The sequence below is a fragment of the Carcharhinus amblyrhynchos genome, chromosome 2 (genome assembly GCF_965287045.1).
Source record: "Carcharhinus amblyrhynchos chromosome 2, sCarAmb.v2.hapA, whole genome shotgun sequence".
NCBI lineage: Eukaryota > Metazoa > Chordata > Chondrichthyes > Carcharhiniformes > Carcharhinidae > Carcharhinus > Carcharhinus amblyrhynchos.
The window spans coordinates 35,461,405-35,482,609 of NC_137325.1; the positions used below are offsets into that span (position 1 = coordinate 35,461,405).

Consider the following 21,205-nt stretch of genomic DNA (forward strand, 5'->3'; position numbering starts at 1 on the left):
AGCCTAAAGCTTAATCAGAACGATAGTCAAAAGAAAAACTTGAACAGAAAGAAAAGCACGTGGTAGTAGATGGAGCCTGTGGATATCTCTTGCGTTATGAATGATTTCCCATCATTCTTGTCCCAGTTTGCTGTAAAATTCTCTCTATTTCCTGATTCTTCTGTTGTGTGTGTATATATACCATATACTTTTGAGAAGCTATATTTTGGTTTACCACTAATTTTGGAGCTAAATAGTGGAAGTGGGTTTGGTGTCCAAACATTAGCTTTTTGAGGCTCTGTGCTTCCTCATGGAAGTTGCTACTCAACTTGGGTCCATATTTTGTAATGGAAACTTTTACAGTTAAGTCTACTCCTTGCTGCCTGCCTTCAGCTTACTGCTGATTTATATAAAATCATGATTGAATTGTTCCAATGATGAGGTTGGCACATACGTATCCAGACTCTGTCTTGCAATTCCTTATCTTCTGTTTTTCATTTTTCTCTGAATTTTTTCTGCCTTTAATGGAGATGTTGAAACAAGCAACCATTCTATCTGTAAAGAAATATTAGCTTAAACAGCATTGTTTCTACTAATACTAATGCTAATAAAGCAAACGTAAAAATCTGGAAAATATATTAAAGTGCACCCTGGCAAAACTTAACACCAGAAAAATAATCAAAGAAAATTGTATTTGAAAGTTAGTGTGCATTGCCTATGCTTAGGAATGATAAGAGCTAGCAGTATGGATTACTTATTTTCTCAAACCCATCCTCCTTAGCCTGCAACAACAGCAACTGTGTACAAATCAGATGGCCTTCATCTGCCACCAGTTGATGTAAATGTTCAAATGTAGCGCATTTTTTTAGAGCAGCAATTTAACTTGAAGCTTTAGAGATTTAAAAAAAAAGGACCTGAGCTGGACACAAACCCTGAATTTGGCTGAGAATGTGCAGTTAGCCACTGATGAGAGTGGCTGCACAGTGTTTCTCTAAGGGACAATGGAACCCCTTCCTCCAGACAAGGTACCACTAAAAGCATCCATAGACTGATCATCACCTCTGGTAAAGACAAAGGAACATAACGGCGATCTCATCTAACAGACCCTGGGTGAACTGCTTCCACGGATCAGTTAGTGGATTGCATGTTGGAATACATAAAGAAAGATTTCCCTACCAGGCATCCAACAGAGGAGCATTCTGGGAGAAGCCGGATCAATCACCTTGAGTGAATAGTGGGTAGCGGAAGAACACCTCCCGCGGTGTCTGGTATGTAGCACGGTAGTAGAGAGATTAAAATTGGAGATGTGCAAATTAGAATTTCACCAGAGATGAAAAGGAAAGCGAGAATGAGAACGTTTTGAACTAAGGAATAGATATTGCATCTGAAGGAAGGGTGGTTGCTTTTTTCCAGGATAAGGCGAGTAAACCTGTTGTAATAGTGCAGGATTCAGGGACCAGCCAGATTCTACTGCTGGAAAAAGGCATGGTTTTCCCAGCAAAGTGCAGTGTGCCACAGTGTTGCTAAAGGGGATTGAAGGATGGTAATTGCTCATTCCCTTCACCAAGTGCATCTAGAGCGCGACATTGTATCGACTCTGGCAGTTACACCCAGCTTGCTTGTGGATGGAGTCAACCTGCTATCAGCATTTTGATCCTGACGGGATCAAGAATAATAACCATCACCTCCCCAGTGGTCTCAGAAAAGTCCATTGAAGTCATGGAGACTGAACTGCTGCAGGAAATGTTGCCTAGCATTTTCCCTAATGTCTAGTAACCTGGTTTGTGGTGAGACAAGCACGGTCAGAGGAAGCTGAAGTGGCACTGCGGACAGAAGACTGGTTTTTGGGGAGTCTAGAAGACGCTGAAGAGGTAATAAATAAATCATCCTTGGTATCAGCCCAACAAGCTGATCTGCAGTTAAAACATTAGTTCACACTGAAGCCAAGGCTGACGCAGTCCCTGAATGCTACTACATTAAAAATGAAGTGCTGACGAGGAAATGGGCCCCCTCGCAGACCTGCAAATCCAGATTGGACAGTGATCCATAAGGTAGTTGTGCTGCCAAGGTACCATGGGGAAATTCTATGGCTAGCCCCTGAAATTCCGTTGGCAGGGCATGTCAGTATATGCAAAGCCCAAATCTACATTAATCAGCATGTCTACTGGCCGCACCTCCACGGGGAAATAATAAGTTTCTGCAGAACTTGCCACATGTGCTAGGCTGTGAGAAGACCCCTGAAATACGACCTGCGCTTTTGATTTCTGTGTTGGGAAATATTCAATAAGGTGTTAGTGGGCAGCCACAGATGTATCACAACCATTATGGATATGGGTACCTGTTTTCCAGAGGCAGTTCTCCTGAGAACCATCTCTAGTGGGGGAAGTGACCCAATTCTTTACCAGGTATGGTTTGCCCATCGACATCCAGTTGGATTAAGGCTTAGATTTAACGTCCAAGATATTCTAGGAGGTCTGAGTAACCTGGGTCTGATCCAGCTGAAGTCTTCAGCATATTATCCAGTCTCAGAGGCCACTAGAATGATATTGCTAAACACTGAAAGTAATGATTAAGGCATACTCCCCATGACTGGAATAAAAGACCAGGTTTTCCTCGTTTGCAACCAGGGACTCCCCAAATAAATCCACCGGCTTTACTCTGTTTCAATTTGTTTTCAGGTATCAAGTGAGAGAGCCTCCTAACCTAATCAAGGAGAGGCTTTTAGAACAGAAGGAGGAACTCTCCATGTTAGACCATGTAACCATGTTCTGGGAGCAGTTCATGACAGCTCTTGAGGTGGCCTGAAGAAACTTGTCAGACTGCTATGAAAGAGCAGGCAGACAAATATACCAAGGCCCGAACCTTTCAAAAAGGAAACTGTTAGTGTTCCAGATGAATACCAGATGAACCCTTGCAAGCCTGGTTCAGTGGCCCATACAGAGTAGCAAAGGAGCTTGGAGAGATGAACCAACTAATTGAGACCCCAGATCAGGGACAAAAAGCAAAAGCGGTGTCATGTCAACATGATAAAGCAATATCACAGCCAAGAGGAGGACAAGCAAGTAACAGTCTGTCCTATTGCCAGTGACCAGGAGGATGACGATAGCAGTGGGAATGAACAGGATGAAGACCTGGGTGAGGCATTGAACCCCCTACTACCAGTACAGAAATAATGGCCAGTGTAGACTCTTTGTTCTCTTATTAAGGAGCAGAACAGCGAGCAGACATGACGAGGCTGCTCACCCCATTTTAAGGTTTATACGTGATGCAGATGTAGGATAGGCTCCTTCTATAAGACAATATCCCTTCCATCTAGGTCCAGCAAAACTGGCCTAGGTCTTGATGAAATTTGCCATACCATAGAATCCCTACACGAAAGGAGGCTATTTGGCCCATCAAGTCTGCACCAATGTTCTGAAAGAACATCTTACCCAGGCCCAATCTCCCACCCTATCCTTGTAACCCCCCCCACATTTATCATGGCTAATAAGAACATAAGAAGTAGGAGCAGGAGTAGGCCATCTAGCCCTTTGAGCCTGCCCCACCATTCAGTAAGATTATGGCTGATCTAAAATGGCTCAGTTCCACTTTCCCGCTTTCTCCCCATAACCCTTAATTCCCTTGTCTGCCAAAAAACTATCTACCTGTGCCTTAAATATATTTAGCGAGGTCGCCTCCACCACTTCAGTGGGCAGAGAATTCCAGAGATTCACCACCCTTTGGAGTGAAGAAGTTCCTCCTCAACTCCGTTCTAAACTCCACCCCCCCCCCCCCCCCCCCAATCTTGAGGCTGTGCCCTCTAGTCCTGCTGTCCTTTCTGAGTGGGAAGAATCTCTCTACCTCTACTCTATCCATCCCTTTCATTATCTTACATGTCTCTATAAGATCCCCCCTCATCCTTCTAAACTCCGAGTACAGACCCAGTCTATTTAGTCTCTCTTCATAGTCCAACCCCCTCATCTCCGGTATCAGCCTAGTGAACCTCCTCTGCACTCTCTCCAAGGCCAAAACATCCTTGCGCAAGTGCGGCGACCAAAACTGCACACAGTACTGCAGCTGTGGCCTCACCAATGCCCTGTACAGTTGCAGCAAGACCTCCCTGCTTTTATATTCTATCTCCCTCGCTATGAAGGCCAGCATCCCATTCGCCTTCTTGATCACCTGCTGCACCTGCAGACTGGGTTTTTGCGACTCATGCACAAGGACCCCCAGGTCCCTCTGCACCGTAGCATGCTATAGCTTTTCGCCCTTTAAATAGTAATCCCTCCAAATAGTAATTCCTTAAATAGTATCACCTGCTGCACCTGCAGACTGGGTTTTTGCCACTCATGCACAAGGACCCCCAGGTCCCTCTGCACCGTAGCATGCTGTAGCTTTTCGTCCTTTAAATAGTAATCCCTCCAAATAGTAATTCCTTAAATAGTAATTCCTGCCAAAGTGGATAACATCACACTTGCTAACATTGTATTCCATCTGCCAGGTCCTCGCCCACTCGCTCAGCCTATCTAGATCCCTCTGCAGTCTTTCCACACCCTCTGCACTATTTGCTTTTCCACTTACCTTTGTGTCGTCAGCAAATTTCATCACCCTACACTCAGCCCCCTCCTCCAGACCATCTATGTAAATGGTAAATAGCTGAGGCCCCAGCACCGATCCCTGCGGCACTCCACTAGTTACCAACCGCCAATCAGAATAGCACCCATTGATACCAACTCTCTGCCTCCTATTAGACAACCAATCCTCTATCCACGCTAACACCTTACCCCCAACTCCATGCCCCCTAACCTTCTGAAGCAACCTTTTGTGCGGCACCTTATCAAACACCTTTTTGAAAATCGAGAAACACTACATCCACCGGTTCCCCTCTGTCTACCTCACTAGTCACATCCTCATAGAATTCCAATAAATTCATCAAACACGACTTCCGCTTAACAAATCCGTGCTGCATCTGCTCTATCAAACAATTCTTCTCTAGGTGCCTCGCTATTTCTTCTTTGATGACAGATTCAAGCGTTTTTCCAACAACAGATGTTAAACTAACCGGCCTATAATTCCCTGCGTTTTGCCTGCTACCTTTTTTAAACAGCGGCGTAACATTAGCCGTTTTCCAATCTTCCGGCACTTCCCCGGAATCCAGCGAAGTTTGGTAAATAATCACTAAGGCATCCACTATCACCTCTGCCTTTTCCTTCAGAACCCTGGGATGCATTCCATCCGGTCCTGGGGACTTGTCCACCATCAGTTCCGCTAGTCGATCAAGCACTACCTCTCTAGTGACAGTAATCGCATTCAGGCCCTCAACTCCTACCATCCTTCTATCTTTAATATCCGGCAAACTATTCGCGTCCTCCTCCGTGAAGACCGAGGATGGCTAAACCACCTAATGCACATCTTTCGAAATTAAGGGACAATTTAACATGACCAATCCACCTAACCATCTATGGATTGTGGAAGGAAACTGGAGCACCCAGAGGAAACTGCCATTCTCCCCAGACATGGGGAGAATGTGCAAACTCAGTGACATGATCACCCGAGGCCAGAGTAGAACCTGGGTCTCAGACACTGTGAGGCATGATGTGGAGATGCTGGCGTTGGACTGGGGTGGGCACAGTAAGAAGTCGCACAACACAAGGTTGAAGTCCAACTGGTTTATTTGGTATCACAAGCTTTCAGAGTGCTGCTCCTTCATTAGGTGAGTGGAGGTAAGTTCACAAACACGGCGCGTATAGGCAAAGACACAATTGCAAGATAATTGCAGATTGGAATGTGAAGAATGGTTGGGATGCAAATCTTTGCAGATAATTAAGTCTTTACAGTACAGTATGCATGGAGAGAAGGATAATCACAGGTTAAAGAGGTGTCAGTTATCTCAAGCCAGGACAGTTAGTAGGATTTTGCAAACCCAGGCAGTATGGCGGGAGTTACAAATAATGTGACATGAAACCAAGATCCCAGTTGAAGCTGTCCTCGTGTGCAGAACTTAGCTATCAGTTTCTGCTCGGTAATTCTGCATTGTGTATGTCTTGAAGGCCGCCTTGGACAACGCTTACCTGAAGTTCAGAGGCTAAATGCTCTTGACTGCTGAAGTGATCCCCGACTGGAAGGGAACGTGCCTGCCTAGCGCTTGTTCCGTATCTGTGTTTTTACCACTCATTTCGAATGATCCCTATTACAAAGGACATTATTGTTGGACTGTCAGGTCTTGATGTTCTCTTTTTTTTAAAAAAAAACTTTCTTCTTTGCACAGAAACTACCTAGACCACACATTTTTTTGAAGAAAATTTTATTATCCGCTTAAATTTTAGATGAATTTCTTCTCTTAAATGCTTAAAATATGAACTTGTATCAATTTAACTGATTCATTCCAATTTCAGAAACAAATGGTGCCCAAATTTGGTGATGTTTGCACTAAGACAGAAGCACTTGCAATATTTGAGATAATTGGAGAATATAACTTGAATGGAGTAATTCTGAGCCCTTAAAACCTTAAACCCAGATCATCACCATGCTGTGAAATTTGATGTCTGCTGATAAATTATTAAAACTGCTAGATCTCTTGCTGTGCCATCAGTATTTTCATTGTAGACACCTATTTAGAAGAGAAAAACAAATCCAAATCTATTAGCTTCTGCTTAAGAGCCCACGGGGTTAATTTGTTAAATCATAATTTCCTTCTGTCACTTTGGGAGAATATCCACTTTTATAAATGAAGGGATTTATATTTATTAAGACCCAATAAACCTAAATTCAACAGCACAAAAGTTGTTGCATAGTAAGGTAAATATAAAATACAGCTGTCAGTCGAAGGAGTTAATTCCCTTGCAGCTTTATAAAAAGGCAGAACAAAATATTGTCAGACACCATTGCATCATTTCACACAAATTATAAAACAAATTCTCAATCAGAAAATAACGAAGCACCATTCTATACTTCGCTTAAATTTCTTGTACAAGTGACGCACAACTGCCTGATATTTTGCATTTATCAAAACTGCCTGATACAGTTAAAGTCAGAATATCTCAGCTTTTCTCCTTTACTTTTTCAAAACTTGAGACACACAATAATCCATCTCTGTGAATTTAAAATCAGTTTAATAGCAGAAATCATTAGCAGGACCACTATTATCTTTAAACGTACTATGAAGCAATTCTGCAGCACAATCCAATTAGATATCCTCATAATATCATTATACTACTTAACAGCAATTGTATCCACCAAGATGATTAAACAATCAGAATCTCCTCAAATCACCGAGTCCTTTGACATTGGTTAGAAATACTGATTATTTATGAGTTCTTTTGCCAGAATTAGTCTTTCACTTAATTTACAACATTCAGAATTTCACTATGGCTGCAATGAAAACAATTTTAATAGGCTGTTTAATGTCAATTTCAAAATAATTCAGACCAAATTTTTAATAGCTATGCACTTTATATTGCAGATAGAATAATCGAGATAACGTGCTCACAAAGCGTCGGTAAATTATTCTGTTTTTCTTTAGGTGTCGTTCCAAAAAATATTGAATAGAACCAGATAAAGGTTTTCAGTAAAACAAAACTCTTCAAAAATGGAAAAAAAGGGTTGAGCTTCCTAAGCTCTGAAACCCTAATACAAACCTTTTAAAGAAACATTGACATAAAACAATGCTGTAACCAGCAACTGTAGAAAAGGAAACAAATCCTTTTTCTTTTGTTCTATCACAGGTTAGTTTAGTAATGTTTTTTTCAACCTAGTTTACTATTCAAATTACTTCCTGTCGACTATTCAGATTACTTTGTCTCTCCCTCGCCACTATCATATCAAGTCTCTGGCTTGTAGTCACAGTGCTTTGTAAATGCTTGAATTGACTTGAAAGGAAGTCAGTTTTAATAAGCCAGTTCTGTAGAAAGCAATAGCAAAATTTAGCTGTATTCCAATGAAAGTGCTTTGAAAAGTTTAAATGGATTGAACACAGTTTTGTTCATAATTACACAAATAAGCTTTAGTCAGAAGAAAACACACCAATGTCTTTAACTTTAAAATGTAATTCAAATTCAAAGTGCACTACTATAATAGAAATGAACATAATCAACCATATTCACAGTGTGTATGCACATATGCAGCTGCACCACCCACACAACACCACCCTCCCCCACCCACTCTCTACGCGCACACATCACCTCCCACAAACTTTTTCTCCAGAAAGCCAGTTGGCGAAGGGTAGAATTGGAGCCAATCACACTTGTATTTATTTAGAGTTAAACGTTACAAATGCATCTCACCTAATCCAACAGCCACAGTATGTGTTTTTAAAGGGGTTCAAGTCAATTACAGTTAATGCCATCCACTTGCCTACGACTAAATATAACTGATATCCACTTAATACTTGGAAAGTTTTCCTTTTTTAAAATAGGAATAGGGCATGCCGAAAACACTTGTCCTAGTTCTTTCCCACAGCAACTTTTAACTTCCACGGTGGGCATTTAAAGTCCTCTATTTTTCATTAATCCTTTAAATTTTTACAAATCAAATGTCTAACCCAGGGAGTTTACAACATTTTTATATTGTGGAAAACCTAATATTAACTTCTCCCACATGATTTTTTTTCTTTTGTGATGAACTGTCTCAAACTTTTGCTGCTGTTTTCAATTGTATCCTTCACTAGTTGTGGTGTTTCCTTTCGTCCTTTGAGGACTATAACAAGAAGGCTTCCTTGTTCTTTAAGCATATCGGTTTCTATGTATGGTTTCTATCTTGGGTGGCACGGTAGCACAGTGGTTAGCACTGCTGCTTCACAGTTCCTGGGTTCGATTCCCAGCTCGGGTCACTGTCTGTGTGAAGTTTGCACATTCTCCTCGTGTCTGCATGGGTTTCCTCCGAGTACTCCGGTTTCCTCCCACAGTCCAAAGATGTGCAGGTTAGGTTGATTGGCCAGGCTAAGAAATTGCCCCTTAGTGTCCAGGGATGCGTAGGTTAGAGGGATTAGTGGGTATAATGTGTAGGGATATGGGGTAGGGCCTTGGTGGGAATGTGTTTGGTGCAGACTCGATGGGCCGAAGGGCTTCTTTCTGCACTGTAGGGTTCTATGATTCTATGTCAGGTTCATACATGGTTCCTTCTTGGGGTCATTTTCTAGATCCTCCACAGTAGTTAATATGCAGAATCTATCATTATATTCTGGGTGGTGTGTGTCATACCCCTCAGATCCCTGTTTGGGTACCAATTTGTAGGAATTATTATTTCATCATTGCATTATTTTAATTATTTCACATCTCCCATGTTGGATGCTCAAGTGGAGTTCAAGGACATGAATCTACCTTAACAGAAACATATAGGTACACTGGTTGCAATTTCCCAAAATTGCAGTGTATTGTTGGATCAGGTGAGAAAAGCTGGATGTTGGGATAATTATTGGCCGGGATACTGGGGATAACTTACCTATTGCATAAACATATGGATGATATTGGAATACTATAGGTTAGATGGGCTTTAGATTGGTTTGACAGGTCAGTGCAACATCAAGGGCTGAAGGGCCTATCCTGCGCTGTAATATTCTATGTTCTATGCTGTTTTACCTCAGTCTGAGAGGGCTGATGGTTAATGCTGTCTCCAATTTCCTTTCTCAGTATAGCCTATTTCTTGCACTTTGTGGTTCCTCTAAGACTACACATGCCATACACTAAGGAGCAGTTTAACATGGCCAATCCACCTAACCTGCAATCTTTGGAGTGTGGGAGGAAGCAGGAACACCCGAAGGAATCCTATGTGGACATGGGGAAAATGTGCAAATTCCACATAAGTCACCTGAGGCCGGACTTGAACCCAAGTCTCTGGTGCTATGCTAACCACCGTGCAACTGTTTTATCTCCTCCTACGAAAAATATTTCTTGCTGATTTGGGAATATGCATCATTTTAGGTTTGCCAATGTTCACTTTCTTTCCAAAGTTCATGCCTGCTGCTGTCACTAATCTGTTGAGTTATTGTGACAACCACAGAAGGAGGATTTAGAAGTGCTTTGTTATTTGCAAACCTAATTGGTGTTATCATTCACTCCTCAATCTTAACATCAGCTTTTGTGTTTTCAAATGCTGCTTCGATTATGGCTTCTGCATAGACATCAAGAAAAGCCTGTACTCCTTAGAACAAGGTCAATAGTGTATGTAGTTAAAGCATATTAAAGGAATTGATTGTCTTACAATGGCATCAATCTGAATTATTCTGGTGCTTACCAACCTGCATGCTGCTTCAGTAATGTGTTGATAAGGGGCAAAAAGGACACTTACCTTTCTCACCCCTCATAAATAACACTAAGAACTTTGCCAGCCAAACTTGCATCATACGAGATACCATATGCAAGTTGTTTTCTTTCAGGATTCGGGGTAATTGTTAACTATTTAATATCGTTAAAAGATGTGCTGTTTTGTTAATGGGTTTTTTTCAGTGCATTGTTCATAGATCTGGATTGGCTACTATAGAAACTGAGTTTACTTCAGAAAACAGTCAGTCTACAGCAAATGGAAGAGCTTTTGCAGTAGCATAAGAAATGAAGATTATTTTTAATGCTCAGTCTGTGTTGTCATAGCTCAAATGACAATGTTATAACATACACACCACGCAAATGCATATAAACCAGTATCTCAATCTAATCATTGTATGTTACATCTACCTGATGAAAACCTGGACCAACGTTGGGTTTGAGGGTTTATTTTTGAATTGTATTCATTAAACTAAGCATTTGAGTGCTTGTTATCACTGTTTTACATAACTTGGGACTTAAGTGAACTGACTGAGGTTTTTGGAGTGAAGGTTTTTTTGTCAAGTGCTTTCAATTTTCAAATCAAGCTTAGCTGAGTGTCAAAATGAGAAGGCAGAAAGTGAAGGTCCTAGAATTTTAACACATCATCTGTCTGCAGTTTGAATATTCAGAGTATGATTTCCCCTGAACCTGAACTCACTATGGAGGTTATACACCATATATATAATAAAAAAGCCCCCATCTGGTAGATAATCTATCCTTTTATTTTTTGCTTTGAAGCTTCCCTCTGTTATGTACATTTTTAAGAAAAGATAGTGAGATGTAGTCTGAAGCTTTGTCAGTAGTACTCTTGTCAGAATGATAACCTTACCACAATGTCAGTAGTACAGAACTGTACACTTGTATTTCTCCTTTGTCTTCTGCCTTTGAGCAGAAAGTTGGAGCTGATGGTTGGTGATGTGCAGAAGCTCATTAATGGCTGGCCCCAGGAATATATCACTGACACAGATTTGGCCGGTGTGCCCCATTATTTAGACTTTTACTCTCAAGAAGCAGCTCAAAAAAATTCTGTAAGTTGCTGAAAGTTCAGCTAGAATAGAGAAGGAAATAGGCTGTCTTTGAGACCAGTTAGGTATAAGAAGAGAAATAGAGGGAAAGAATAATTGGGTAGCAAAAAAAACCCAAAAAATAATATGAAATTAATTGTAAAATGTTACATTTAAATCTCCAAGAAAAATTTACTACATGCAGGGATGAAACTATAATCAGTTTACATTGTTCCCTATCTTCTGGACAGGTTGATAGGCATATTAACCACTTTCATGTTGATAAAAAGATGCTTGTGTGGCTAACTTGCCACCTAACTTGCTGTGGCTAGTCTTTGTGTAAATCCAGTAAGTTATTTAAAACATGTACAAGTTGAGAGTGAGCTGTTTCGAGAGGTTATCAACAGAGTGGTGAATACTGTCCAGCAACTTTCAGTAATTCACAATTCAGAGTATTGCTCTTGCCAGAGTTTGCTATGTGATTTACACACTAATAACGTATTGCACTATTAAAATGTGCTGTTATTTGCCAACAAACTCAGGGTCATTTTTTCGTATACTACTTCATGTATAGTTTGAACTGTAGAGTTTGTCCAGTAGTGTGTAATTACAAACTCTTCTTAATCACTTCCCTGAACATTAACTGAGTGAATGCATTTCCAAGGTTCACATTCATGATTGCTGTCATCAAGGTGAGAGGCTGTTAGTGTTGGAGAACAAAATTCTTTAGATTTTAGCCACTGTATCAGCCTCAAGCACTCCCACGACAGGTAAAATCCAGCTAGATCTAGGAAAGGGCAATGAACCCTATATGGTGACAAGCCATGTATGTGGTCAGGTAAAGTTGTCCACACCCCTCCCATATCTGGCATGGATCCACCATCTTTAGCAATAATCTCTTCAGAGCAGCTAGCATCTGTCTGAAGCCTGCAGGTTCCTTTTAACATTTAAGATTGATAAATATTTATGATCTTTAGATATTACAGGATAAGAGGCAAAGGTGGGTATATGAATTAGGTATATTGAATGTTAGAAGAGACTGTGGGTAACTGGCCTACTGCTGTTCCAAAGTTCACTATATAGACAGGTTTGTAGGTGTAATGGGGCTCCAAACTGTAATCTTAACTGTTAAAATCATTATCTCATGAAATGAAGAATGAAGTATTGCTTCTCAGGCTTTACAAGGAAATGTTGGTATTTCTTGCCATAGGGTTCTCCCTGTGACTTAGTTTCTGAGTGGTTGGCTGTCTTTTGCCTAAATTTCTGTTTTGCAAGGACAAAAAAATTGATGGCGTGCAGGTAAGGCCTGGGAATTGAAATCACTTGCATTCCAAATTGCACTGCCAGAATTGTTTTTAGAGATTACTTTGCATTTGTTTCCATGTCCTGGCCCCAGCTGCCCAACTTACCTGGAACTGACTCCAATTTAGAATAAAGACCAATCAAATGCTCTCTGAACTCTACCAGAGTTGTATTTCTTTTGCCATAATTTTGGGGTTTCTTGTAGTGACACCATCAAAGTTTATTTATTATTGTCACAAGAAGGCTTACATTAACACTGCAATGAACTTACTGTGGAATTCCTCTAGCTGCCACATTCTGGCGCCTGTTCGGGTACATTGAGGGAAAATTCAGCATAGCCATTGCACCTAACTAGCACATCTTTCAGACTGTGGGAGAAAACCAAAGCACCTGGAGGAAACCCACGCAAACACTGGGAGAATGTGCAGACTTTGCACAGTGACCCAAGCCAGGAATCAAACCCAGGTCTTTGGCACTGCATTACCTGCAATTTATTTTAACAGCTATAAATTGGATTATGACTTCAACTTGCCAGATTTTCACTTTTTTAATAATGGTTTAACGTTACAGGATCAGATAAACAACTTGGTCAATCAGATCTGTGGAAAAGCAGCAGCTAACAGCAACAATACAAGTACCAGCAAGCCTGCATTGAAAAGAGGGCCTCGAAAGCGAGCGACCATTGATGTGCCAGCAACTAGACTTTCGTCCTTGTCCAGAAGTGCTACAAATTCCCCATGAAGTTGCCAAGTCTTGTACTCAATTGTTCTTTTTGTACTATAATTTGTGAGTACTTGCTAGAAGAATGCAAGCTGTCTTTGCACTAGCTCTAAAGATGACTTCTGTTTTGTTTTTAGAAAAAAAAGCAGTTTGTTTTAGCATTAAAATGTTGGCTTATTTTTTTTAGGAACACCAGACGCTGCGGTTGGCAGTATTCTTTGGAATGCAGTAGTAGTGTTTTCATTCACTGTTTAAAAACCAAGTCAAAGGGCTGAACAGTAATCCTAGTTTGCATTTGCCCTTTTGGCTGAAGCAAACCTCTTGAGTTTGATTATTTTTTTGTTACTGTGAACAGGTGGGATGTTTTAAACCCGTTTGAACTAGGTTGAAGTTAAGTGCTGTGTGTTTTATCTTGCAATTTCAGTCATGCGAGCAGCTTTTGGAGGAAGGGGGAGGTAAAACTTGAAAGAAACTGCTTCAGTTTGGCTAAGTTTATGTTTTTGGTTAAGTGTAAGCTGAAAAATTTGCTTTTCTATTTAGAAAATTGTAATATTGTTTTTAGAGTCATGGCAGCTGATACTTGATCTGGTTTACAAAGTATAAAAATGGTAATTTTGAAAGTAAAGTAAAGGTGATATTTTTCTCCTTACCAGCACATCACTATGCATCTGTAATAATAAGGCTGCCTGGCTGGAGAAAATTGTGCCTGACTTTCATTAGCAAATTCATAAAAGTTTTTGGTGCTGTCAATCATTTTATCAAAAACCCTACAATGGTGTCCTTTATCAAATTATTGAAGCAGGGTTCTCCTGTTTCGCCTTTGTAGATGTGCAATCTTTGTAACATTCCATTTTAATTCCACTTTCATCTCTGTGTTCCTTCTCCATCCTTCCTTTTTGAATCAGCATTAATGTTCAGTTCATTGGTGAGATGGTCACAATGGAGAGCCACTAGAGGATGTGCATATTTCTTTGTGAAATGTGAAAATGCATCTCCTTCATTTCTATTTGTGTTTTACTTTCCATATTTGTAAAAAAAATAAAGATTAAAAAAGAAAAAAGAAAACAAACAAAAATAAACTTTGTACATATGCCTGTAAATTGTTTTAAATACTTGAGCCTTTTGTGGGGGTGGATGGGGTGGGGGGGAAGAGAAACAAGAGATGAAGAAAAGCCTTATGTTTCAGTTTCTTCATCGGTTTTGGATGCTTACAGGGTTTCTTGTAACATTTAAGTGCTGCTTACATCACTGAACAAATAATGGTGTAGCTATTGCCCCTTTCAGTGTATTTTATTGAAAGAAAAGGGAAACGTTGTTCATTATAACTAGTTTTCATTGCTGAAAATGCAACATTAATTGTAGCTACCCATGTTGCACTGAGCTTGCCAGTGGTGACTGTCAAGAAGTCATTTTATTTTTTTCCCCAGTTGTTAGTTGGTTGTTGTTGCTGCAGAAGACTGAACTGCTTTGGAGTATTTAACAACAAAACTGATTTCAAGTGTTTTTCAAATGTGGTTGTCAGTTTTTATGGCCTTACTATGTATTTTTTGTTTCTTCTTTGAGAGCAGACATATTTGACTATTGCTTACTGATTGACATTTAATTTATTAGATCTGCTCTGCACCTTTCCTTTCTGTGCGGAAAGACTTCACGTTGTAATTGCAAGTTTTTTTTACTTTTCAGGTTTGTACAAAAGTTTAATAAAACTTTTGAGCAGTTTCCTGTGAAGTTGAGTTATTACCCTTTTAACTGTTCATATTAAAGACATTGATCCACTAAATTTAGCAAGAGTGTTAATACATTATTGCCAAATTTTATTCAGTGTATATAGAAAGAAACTAATTGTACTGGCTACTAGTACAATATTTTATTAATAGCATTATAGAATCCTACTGTGCAGGAGGTCATTTGGCCCATCAAGTCTACACTGACTGACTCTAACCCTACACATTTACCCCACTAATCCACCCAACCAACACATCTTTGGACTGTGGGAGGAGACAGGGAGAATGTGCAACCTTCAGTCAACCAAGGCTAGAATTGAAATTGTTTCCCTGACACTCTCCATGGTGATTGTAACAGTTCATTTAATTTTACCCCTGCTTTCACTGACTAAGTTTTTCTAAATACCGTGTTCACAATTTATTGTACCTTGGCTTATCAAAGGTGTGAAAGGAAAGCTAAGTGTTAAACAGTTTTTGATTTTTCTAGCTGCATCCCTATGACCTTAAATGGAATGGTGTGAGGCAGTAGTATTGTAAAAAGTGTTTTATTAATCAATGTCAAAGTGCACAACTTCAGTCAAGTATTAGTGAAAACACCAGAAAAAAAACAAGCAAATTTACATTTAAAGAATCCTTTTTGTGTATCATACCATGTAGTTGGGAATTGCTTGGTAGAATAAAACCTATTGATTCAATAAGTGCAGTGCATAGAAATGTGGAACAGTATTTTGTGGAGGTGGGGAAAAGTTCATTAGTTAAGCCTGAGAACTGTACTTCTATATTTGAAATAATAGATAATATGTATGTACAATTAATTATCTGCAGCCACACTGGGTAACACACAAAAAGTAAAAGGATCTGGTACATATCCTTTACACAATGGATCCTTGTTAACTTTTGACTAGCCATTTCAAATCATCATACACTTTACTGAGAGTCACTGTCAGCATTCTCTTTTAGCTCTGAATTTGTGACTAGACTGGTATCTATTTGAACTTCCTCTTCATCCGACTGGACTAGTGGAGTGTCATCTTCACTCACACTGTGGCTGGCATCATCAGCAGCAGTGGAAGAAAGAGAAGATAATTTCAATCTCAGTTCAGCTTGGCTTGGCACTTGCAGAGTTATTTCGTTTTGATATGGCTCAGATTCGGACCCTGTACAGAGAGAAAATAAAATTTTAACTGTTAAGAATAACAGCTGCTGCTGAGCAGAGGAAAATTGTTTCAGTTTGTACGAAGGTGGGTGGCAAGCAAACCAGTCATTTTACACCTGCTGAACACTGTTCAAAAAGGGGATAAACCCAGCAATTCAGAACCCTACCAATTAGCACTTGGAAAAATATTATTTGTTAAAAAGGTAAATAAGGTTTGACACCATTTCACAAATGTGGAACAAATAGCCTATAAGCAGCCAGTTGCATACTTATAAAACTCATGAATTCAACCTGACAAATGATCTAAGCTCTGCATTTATAATGCTGACATAACTACATAGAATGAATGCAGAGGAGATTTACAAGGAATGTTATCAGCAATAAAAGGTTTCAGTTACATAGAGAAACTACAGTTCTCCTAAGAGGATAATGGTTGTGATAGGTAAATAAGTAACTGTTTCAGTGGTTGAAGAGTCATTAAACCAGAGGACACAGATTTAAGGTAAACGGTAAAATTTTCCACAACAAATTGTGATCTGGAATGCACCACTTGAAAGGGTGGTAGAAACTACTTGGGGGAAAAAATACAGAGCTCGCAGAGTGGGGGAGTAATAATTTGACAGCTTTTACTATCACAGTGTGCCAAGCAACCTCTTCCTGTGCTTTATTATTCTATGTACAACCTTTGATAAGTATTCTGCTGCACGAGGGAAGGCAGTGGTGGTTTGCACTGAACAGTAAATGATGTCAACTCCAGAAGTTAGGTCAGGAAGGGCCTCTACAATACAGCAAATAGGTGCTCAATTACAAAGTCTACCCTTTTCAGCAAAGCTTCCCATCAACTGTGTTTTCTTTTTTTCCCTTTGCCAGTACATTTTGTGGTATAAGTTACAGTAACACTAGCAGAGCTTACCTTCCAGCATTCACCATAATGAGCAGTTTTAATAGGAGAACCCAAAATGCAGTGAGATCAGTGTCAAATTTTTAAGGAGCAAAGTTTTCAGGTTGATAGTTCTATTTCTCACTTGCTTAACCATTAGTGGAGCCCTTTTTTGGATGTCTAAACACATCCTAGGCACTGGAAATGCATGGACACTATTTAAGTGAAAAAAACTTGTGCACCCTTTTATCCTTGATCCTTGGACAACAATGTATGTTAATACATGTGACAATAAATAAATCAAAGAAAAGTATTGTTTCTTGTGTGCTATACAGACAAAAATATACCATTCATAGAGAAGGAAACGAGTGTGCAGAATGTAGTGTTACAGTCATAGCTAGGGTGTAAAGAAAGATCAAGTTAATGCAAGGTAAGTCCCTTCAAAATGTGAGAAGGTGAGAGGGCATGGTATCCAAGGGGCTTTGGCCTTGTGGATCTAGAACTGGCTTGCCTGCAGAAGGCAGAGAGTGGTTGTGGATGAGTCTTTTTCTGCATGGAGGTCGGTCACCAGTGGAGTGCCCCAGGGATCTGTTCTAGGACCCTTGCTGTTTGTCATTTTCATAAATGACCTGGATGAGGAAGTGGAGGGATGACACAAAGGTTGGTGGTGTTGTGGATAGTCTGGAGGGATGTCAGAAGTTGCAGCGTGACATAGATAGGATGCAAGACTGGACGGAGAAGTGGCAGATGGACATCAACACGGATAAATGTGTAGTGGTCCATTTTGGCAGGACCAATGGGATGAAGGAATACAATATCAAGGGTGGGAGTCTTTTAGCAGTGTTGAGGAGCAGAAGGATCTTGGGGTCCAGGTCCACAGGACACTCAAATCGGCCTTGCAAGTGGACGCTGTGGTCAAGAAGGCGTATGGTGTACTGGCCTTCATTAATCAAGGGACTGAGTTTAGGAGTCAGGAGGTAATGCTGCAACTTTATAAGACCCTTGTCAGACCCCACTTGGAGTACTGTGTGCAATTCTGGTTGCCTCACTACAGGAAGGATGTAGAGGAGATTTACAAGGATGTTGCCTGGATTGGGAGGCATGCCTTATGAAGATAGGTTGAGGGAGCTAGGTCTCCTCCCTGGAGAGACAAAGGTTGAGAGGTGACGTGATAGAGGTTTATAAAATGTTGAGAGGAATAGATAGGGTGGATTCTCGGAGGCTATTTCCCAGGGCTGAAATAGTTACTACGAGAGGACACAGGTTTAAGGTGCTGGGAAGCAAGTACAGAGGAGATGTTAGGGGTAAGTTTTTCACTCGAGAGTGGTGAGTGAGTGGAATCAGCTGCCATCAGTGGTGGTAAAGGCGAACTCACTGGGGTCTTTTAAAAGACTTCTGGATGAGTATATGGGATTGGGAGTTACAGATAGTTCTATGGCTTGAAAGGTATGGATATGATCGGTGCAACTTGTGGGCTGAAGGCCCTGTTTGTGCTGTAATGTTCTATGTAAAAGTCTGACAGCAGCAGGGAAGAAGCTGTTCTTGAGTTGGTTGGTACATAATCTCAGACTTCTGTATCTTTATCCTGAAGGAAGAAGGTGGAAGAATATCCAGGGTGTGTGGGGTCCTTAATTATGCTGGCTGGAAAGTGTAGACAGAGTTAATGGATGGGAGGCTGGTTTGCGTGATGGATTGGGCCACATTCATCACCTTTTGTAGTTTCTTGCAGTCTTGGGCACAGCAGGCACCATACCAAGCTGTGATACAACCAGAAAGAATGCTTTCTATGTGCATCTGTAAAATTTGGTGCGTCGTAGCTGACATGCCAAATTTCCTTAGTCTTCTGAGAAAGTAGAGACATTGGTGAGATGTCTTAATTACAGTGTCGGCGATCTGGACATTAAAAACTTGAAGCTCTCGATTCTTTCTACTTTGTCCCTGTTGATATAAACAGCATGTTGATGTTCTCCTTTACACGTCCTGAAGTCGACGACAATCTTCTTTGTTTTGACATTGAGGGAGAGATTATTGTTGCCGCAGCAGTTCACCAGATTCTCTTTCATTCCTGTACTCTGTCTCATCATTGAGACTCGACCCACTGGAGTCATTGGTAATAGGCTATTCAGCCTATCTCCTATCTTCTGAGTGTTTTGAGGACCATTCTGATACAGATCTTTCACTCTTATTCGATTGCCCAAGATTCTGGGAGCACTTTTGTAGTGCTCATAATAGACATTGGTACTCATCTCAAGTTGACATGTTTGGTACAAAGTGCAAGCTATCCACCAGCCTCTTAAATGTCACATATAAATATACTATTTGCAGGTTGAGGCTTTTGATGTGTTCAATGGACTAGTGAAGTCTAATCCACCTGAGTCAAATCCATCTTGGACTCAATTGCTGTCTCTGATTCACAACAGAGACCTGGTCAATTTCTATAAGGTGCAAAAGCAGGCAACTATAAAAACGAGGCCGAGATTCAACTGCAGCCATCATGTAAATTGCTGACAATTAAAAAGTGTCATGGCCATTTGTTACTGTGAACTCTATGAATACAGTGTAGGTTTGAATCTGGTTTTGGTTAGTACTTTAAAGTAGAAAAGTGACTATAAACAATCCTGCCAGCGTAACACAAGATGTTAGATTAAACCAAAATAGACTGCTGGAAAACTATGTCAAATCAGTCTGAGACTTGTTTTCCAGTCAAGGGTAAAAATTAACGATGCATTCATTAAGTCCTTTACTACTATGTATGTGGGAGTGTAGTTGATTAAACTAAAGCTTTCAACATCTAACAATATCTGAAAGGAAGTCAGCCATGAAGGCCCTCCATGTGACACCTGGAGCAATTCTTGAAAATGTTGGCAAGATGGCTCAGAGTTCAAAGACTTCTTCAGGGGACTGCCCCGCTAGTCACAGCCTGCTCTTCTCCCACATTTACAACTATAGGCATTGAAGCCATCAGCAACAAACATGCAGGAGAAACAGGAACAGCAAACACTGGCAACTGTGGTTATTCTAGGTCAAATCTGAAGTGCATGGTGTCCCCTCAACACACTTTCCCATGCCTCTGCCTATGGCTGTATTCCCTAGTCTCCCTTTGGATTTCAGCTCTCATCCACATTCGACTGCCACTTGACCTCAGGTCTCCCTGTTGTGCTCTCATTGAGTGAGAGTGAGCCCACATGCAGGGGAGGGACCAGAAACAAATATTGATAAATGGGGGAGTGGCGTTGATAGACAAGTGTAATATGGTACAGGGTTGGATATGAACAAAAGTACATCGTTAAAAGTATATTGTAAGAGAGGTTCAAAAGAGACTGCAGAAGAATATATAGACAGTTTAAGTATGGCCAAAAACATGGCAGATGGAATATAATATGAAAAAATGTGAAGTTATACATTTTGGTAGTAAAAACAGAAAAGCAGAATATTTTTTAAATCATAAATGATTGTGATTCACGTATAAAGCCAACCACTCTGGATACCCACATTTCCCAAAATTAACATGCAAGTACCACAAACAATGAAGAAAGAAAATGGTATCTTATAGTCTAACCCTTTAAGCAATAGAGTAAACAATTACATAGCACCTTGCTGAGATCTCACTGGGAATAATTATATTGTTTTGGTTTCCTTATTGAAGGAAGGTGTACAACAATACATAGAATCCCACAGTGCATTCGGCCCATCATGTCTGCATGACATAGAGGAGTCAAGGTCTATATTGCCAAGAACTTTCAAATGCGAGGTGATCTCATTGAAATATATAAAATTCTTAAAGTGTTTGACAGGCAGAAGCTGGGAGGAAGTTTGCATGAGAATCTAGAACTAGCTTGTCCAAAATGTGGCCCAGGGGACACTACCCAGCCAAACAGACCTCTCCATCCAGCCCCCCTGACTCCTTGTTCAATGTCAGCTTTTGGATGCAAAGATTCTCCAACATTTCTCTCCTGTGTTTTCTACTGAGCCTATTAGCAGCAAAACAGAACCAGCCTCTTGATAGGAGGAGCAACTTTCTTCAGCCTGCTCTCCAGGAAGGGAGGAAGAGACTTCCAAGTGGGGAATAAGTACCAGGCCGGGAGTGTGAGCTAGTAACAGGCTGGGGGCGGAGGAGGGGGAAGGGGCTGCGGATGGGGGAGGGGGCTGGAGGCAAGGGGCAG

At 40.5% G+C, this 21,205-nt stretch overlaps 2 protein-coding genes across 4 annotated transcripts in view; one reads left to right on the forward strand and one right to left on the reverse strand.

The window, feature by feature from the left end:
- jarid2b (jumonji and AT-rich interaction domain containing 2b) overlaps window positions 1-15,001 on the forward strand; it is a 457,810-nt gene extending 442,809 nt beyond the window's left edge. For all 3 annotated transcript variants that reach the window (XM_080204352.1, XM_080204361.1, XM_080204370.1), the window contains exon 18: window positions 13,133-15,001. In XM_080204352.1, coding sequence (XP_080060478.1) covers window positions 13,133-13,303 — 171 coding nt within the window. In that variant the 3' untranslated portion in view covers window positions 13,304-15,001. The remainder of the gene's footprint in view (window positions 1-13,132) is intronic.
- Window positions 15,002-15,535: 534 nt separating this feature from the next.
- Window positions 15,536-21,205, reverse strand: part of LOC145353613 (dysbindin-like) — a 216,631-nt gene continuing 210,961 nt past the window's right edge. The window contains exon 10 of the mRNA XM_080204382.1: window positions 15,536-16,163. Within this exon, the coding sequence (XP_080060508.1) occupies window positions 15,934-16,163 (230 nt within the window). The 3' untranslated portion in view covers window positions 15,536-15,933. The remainder of the gene's footprint in view (window positions 16,164-21,205) is intronic.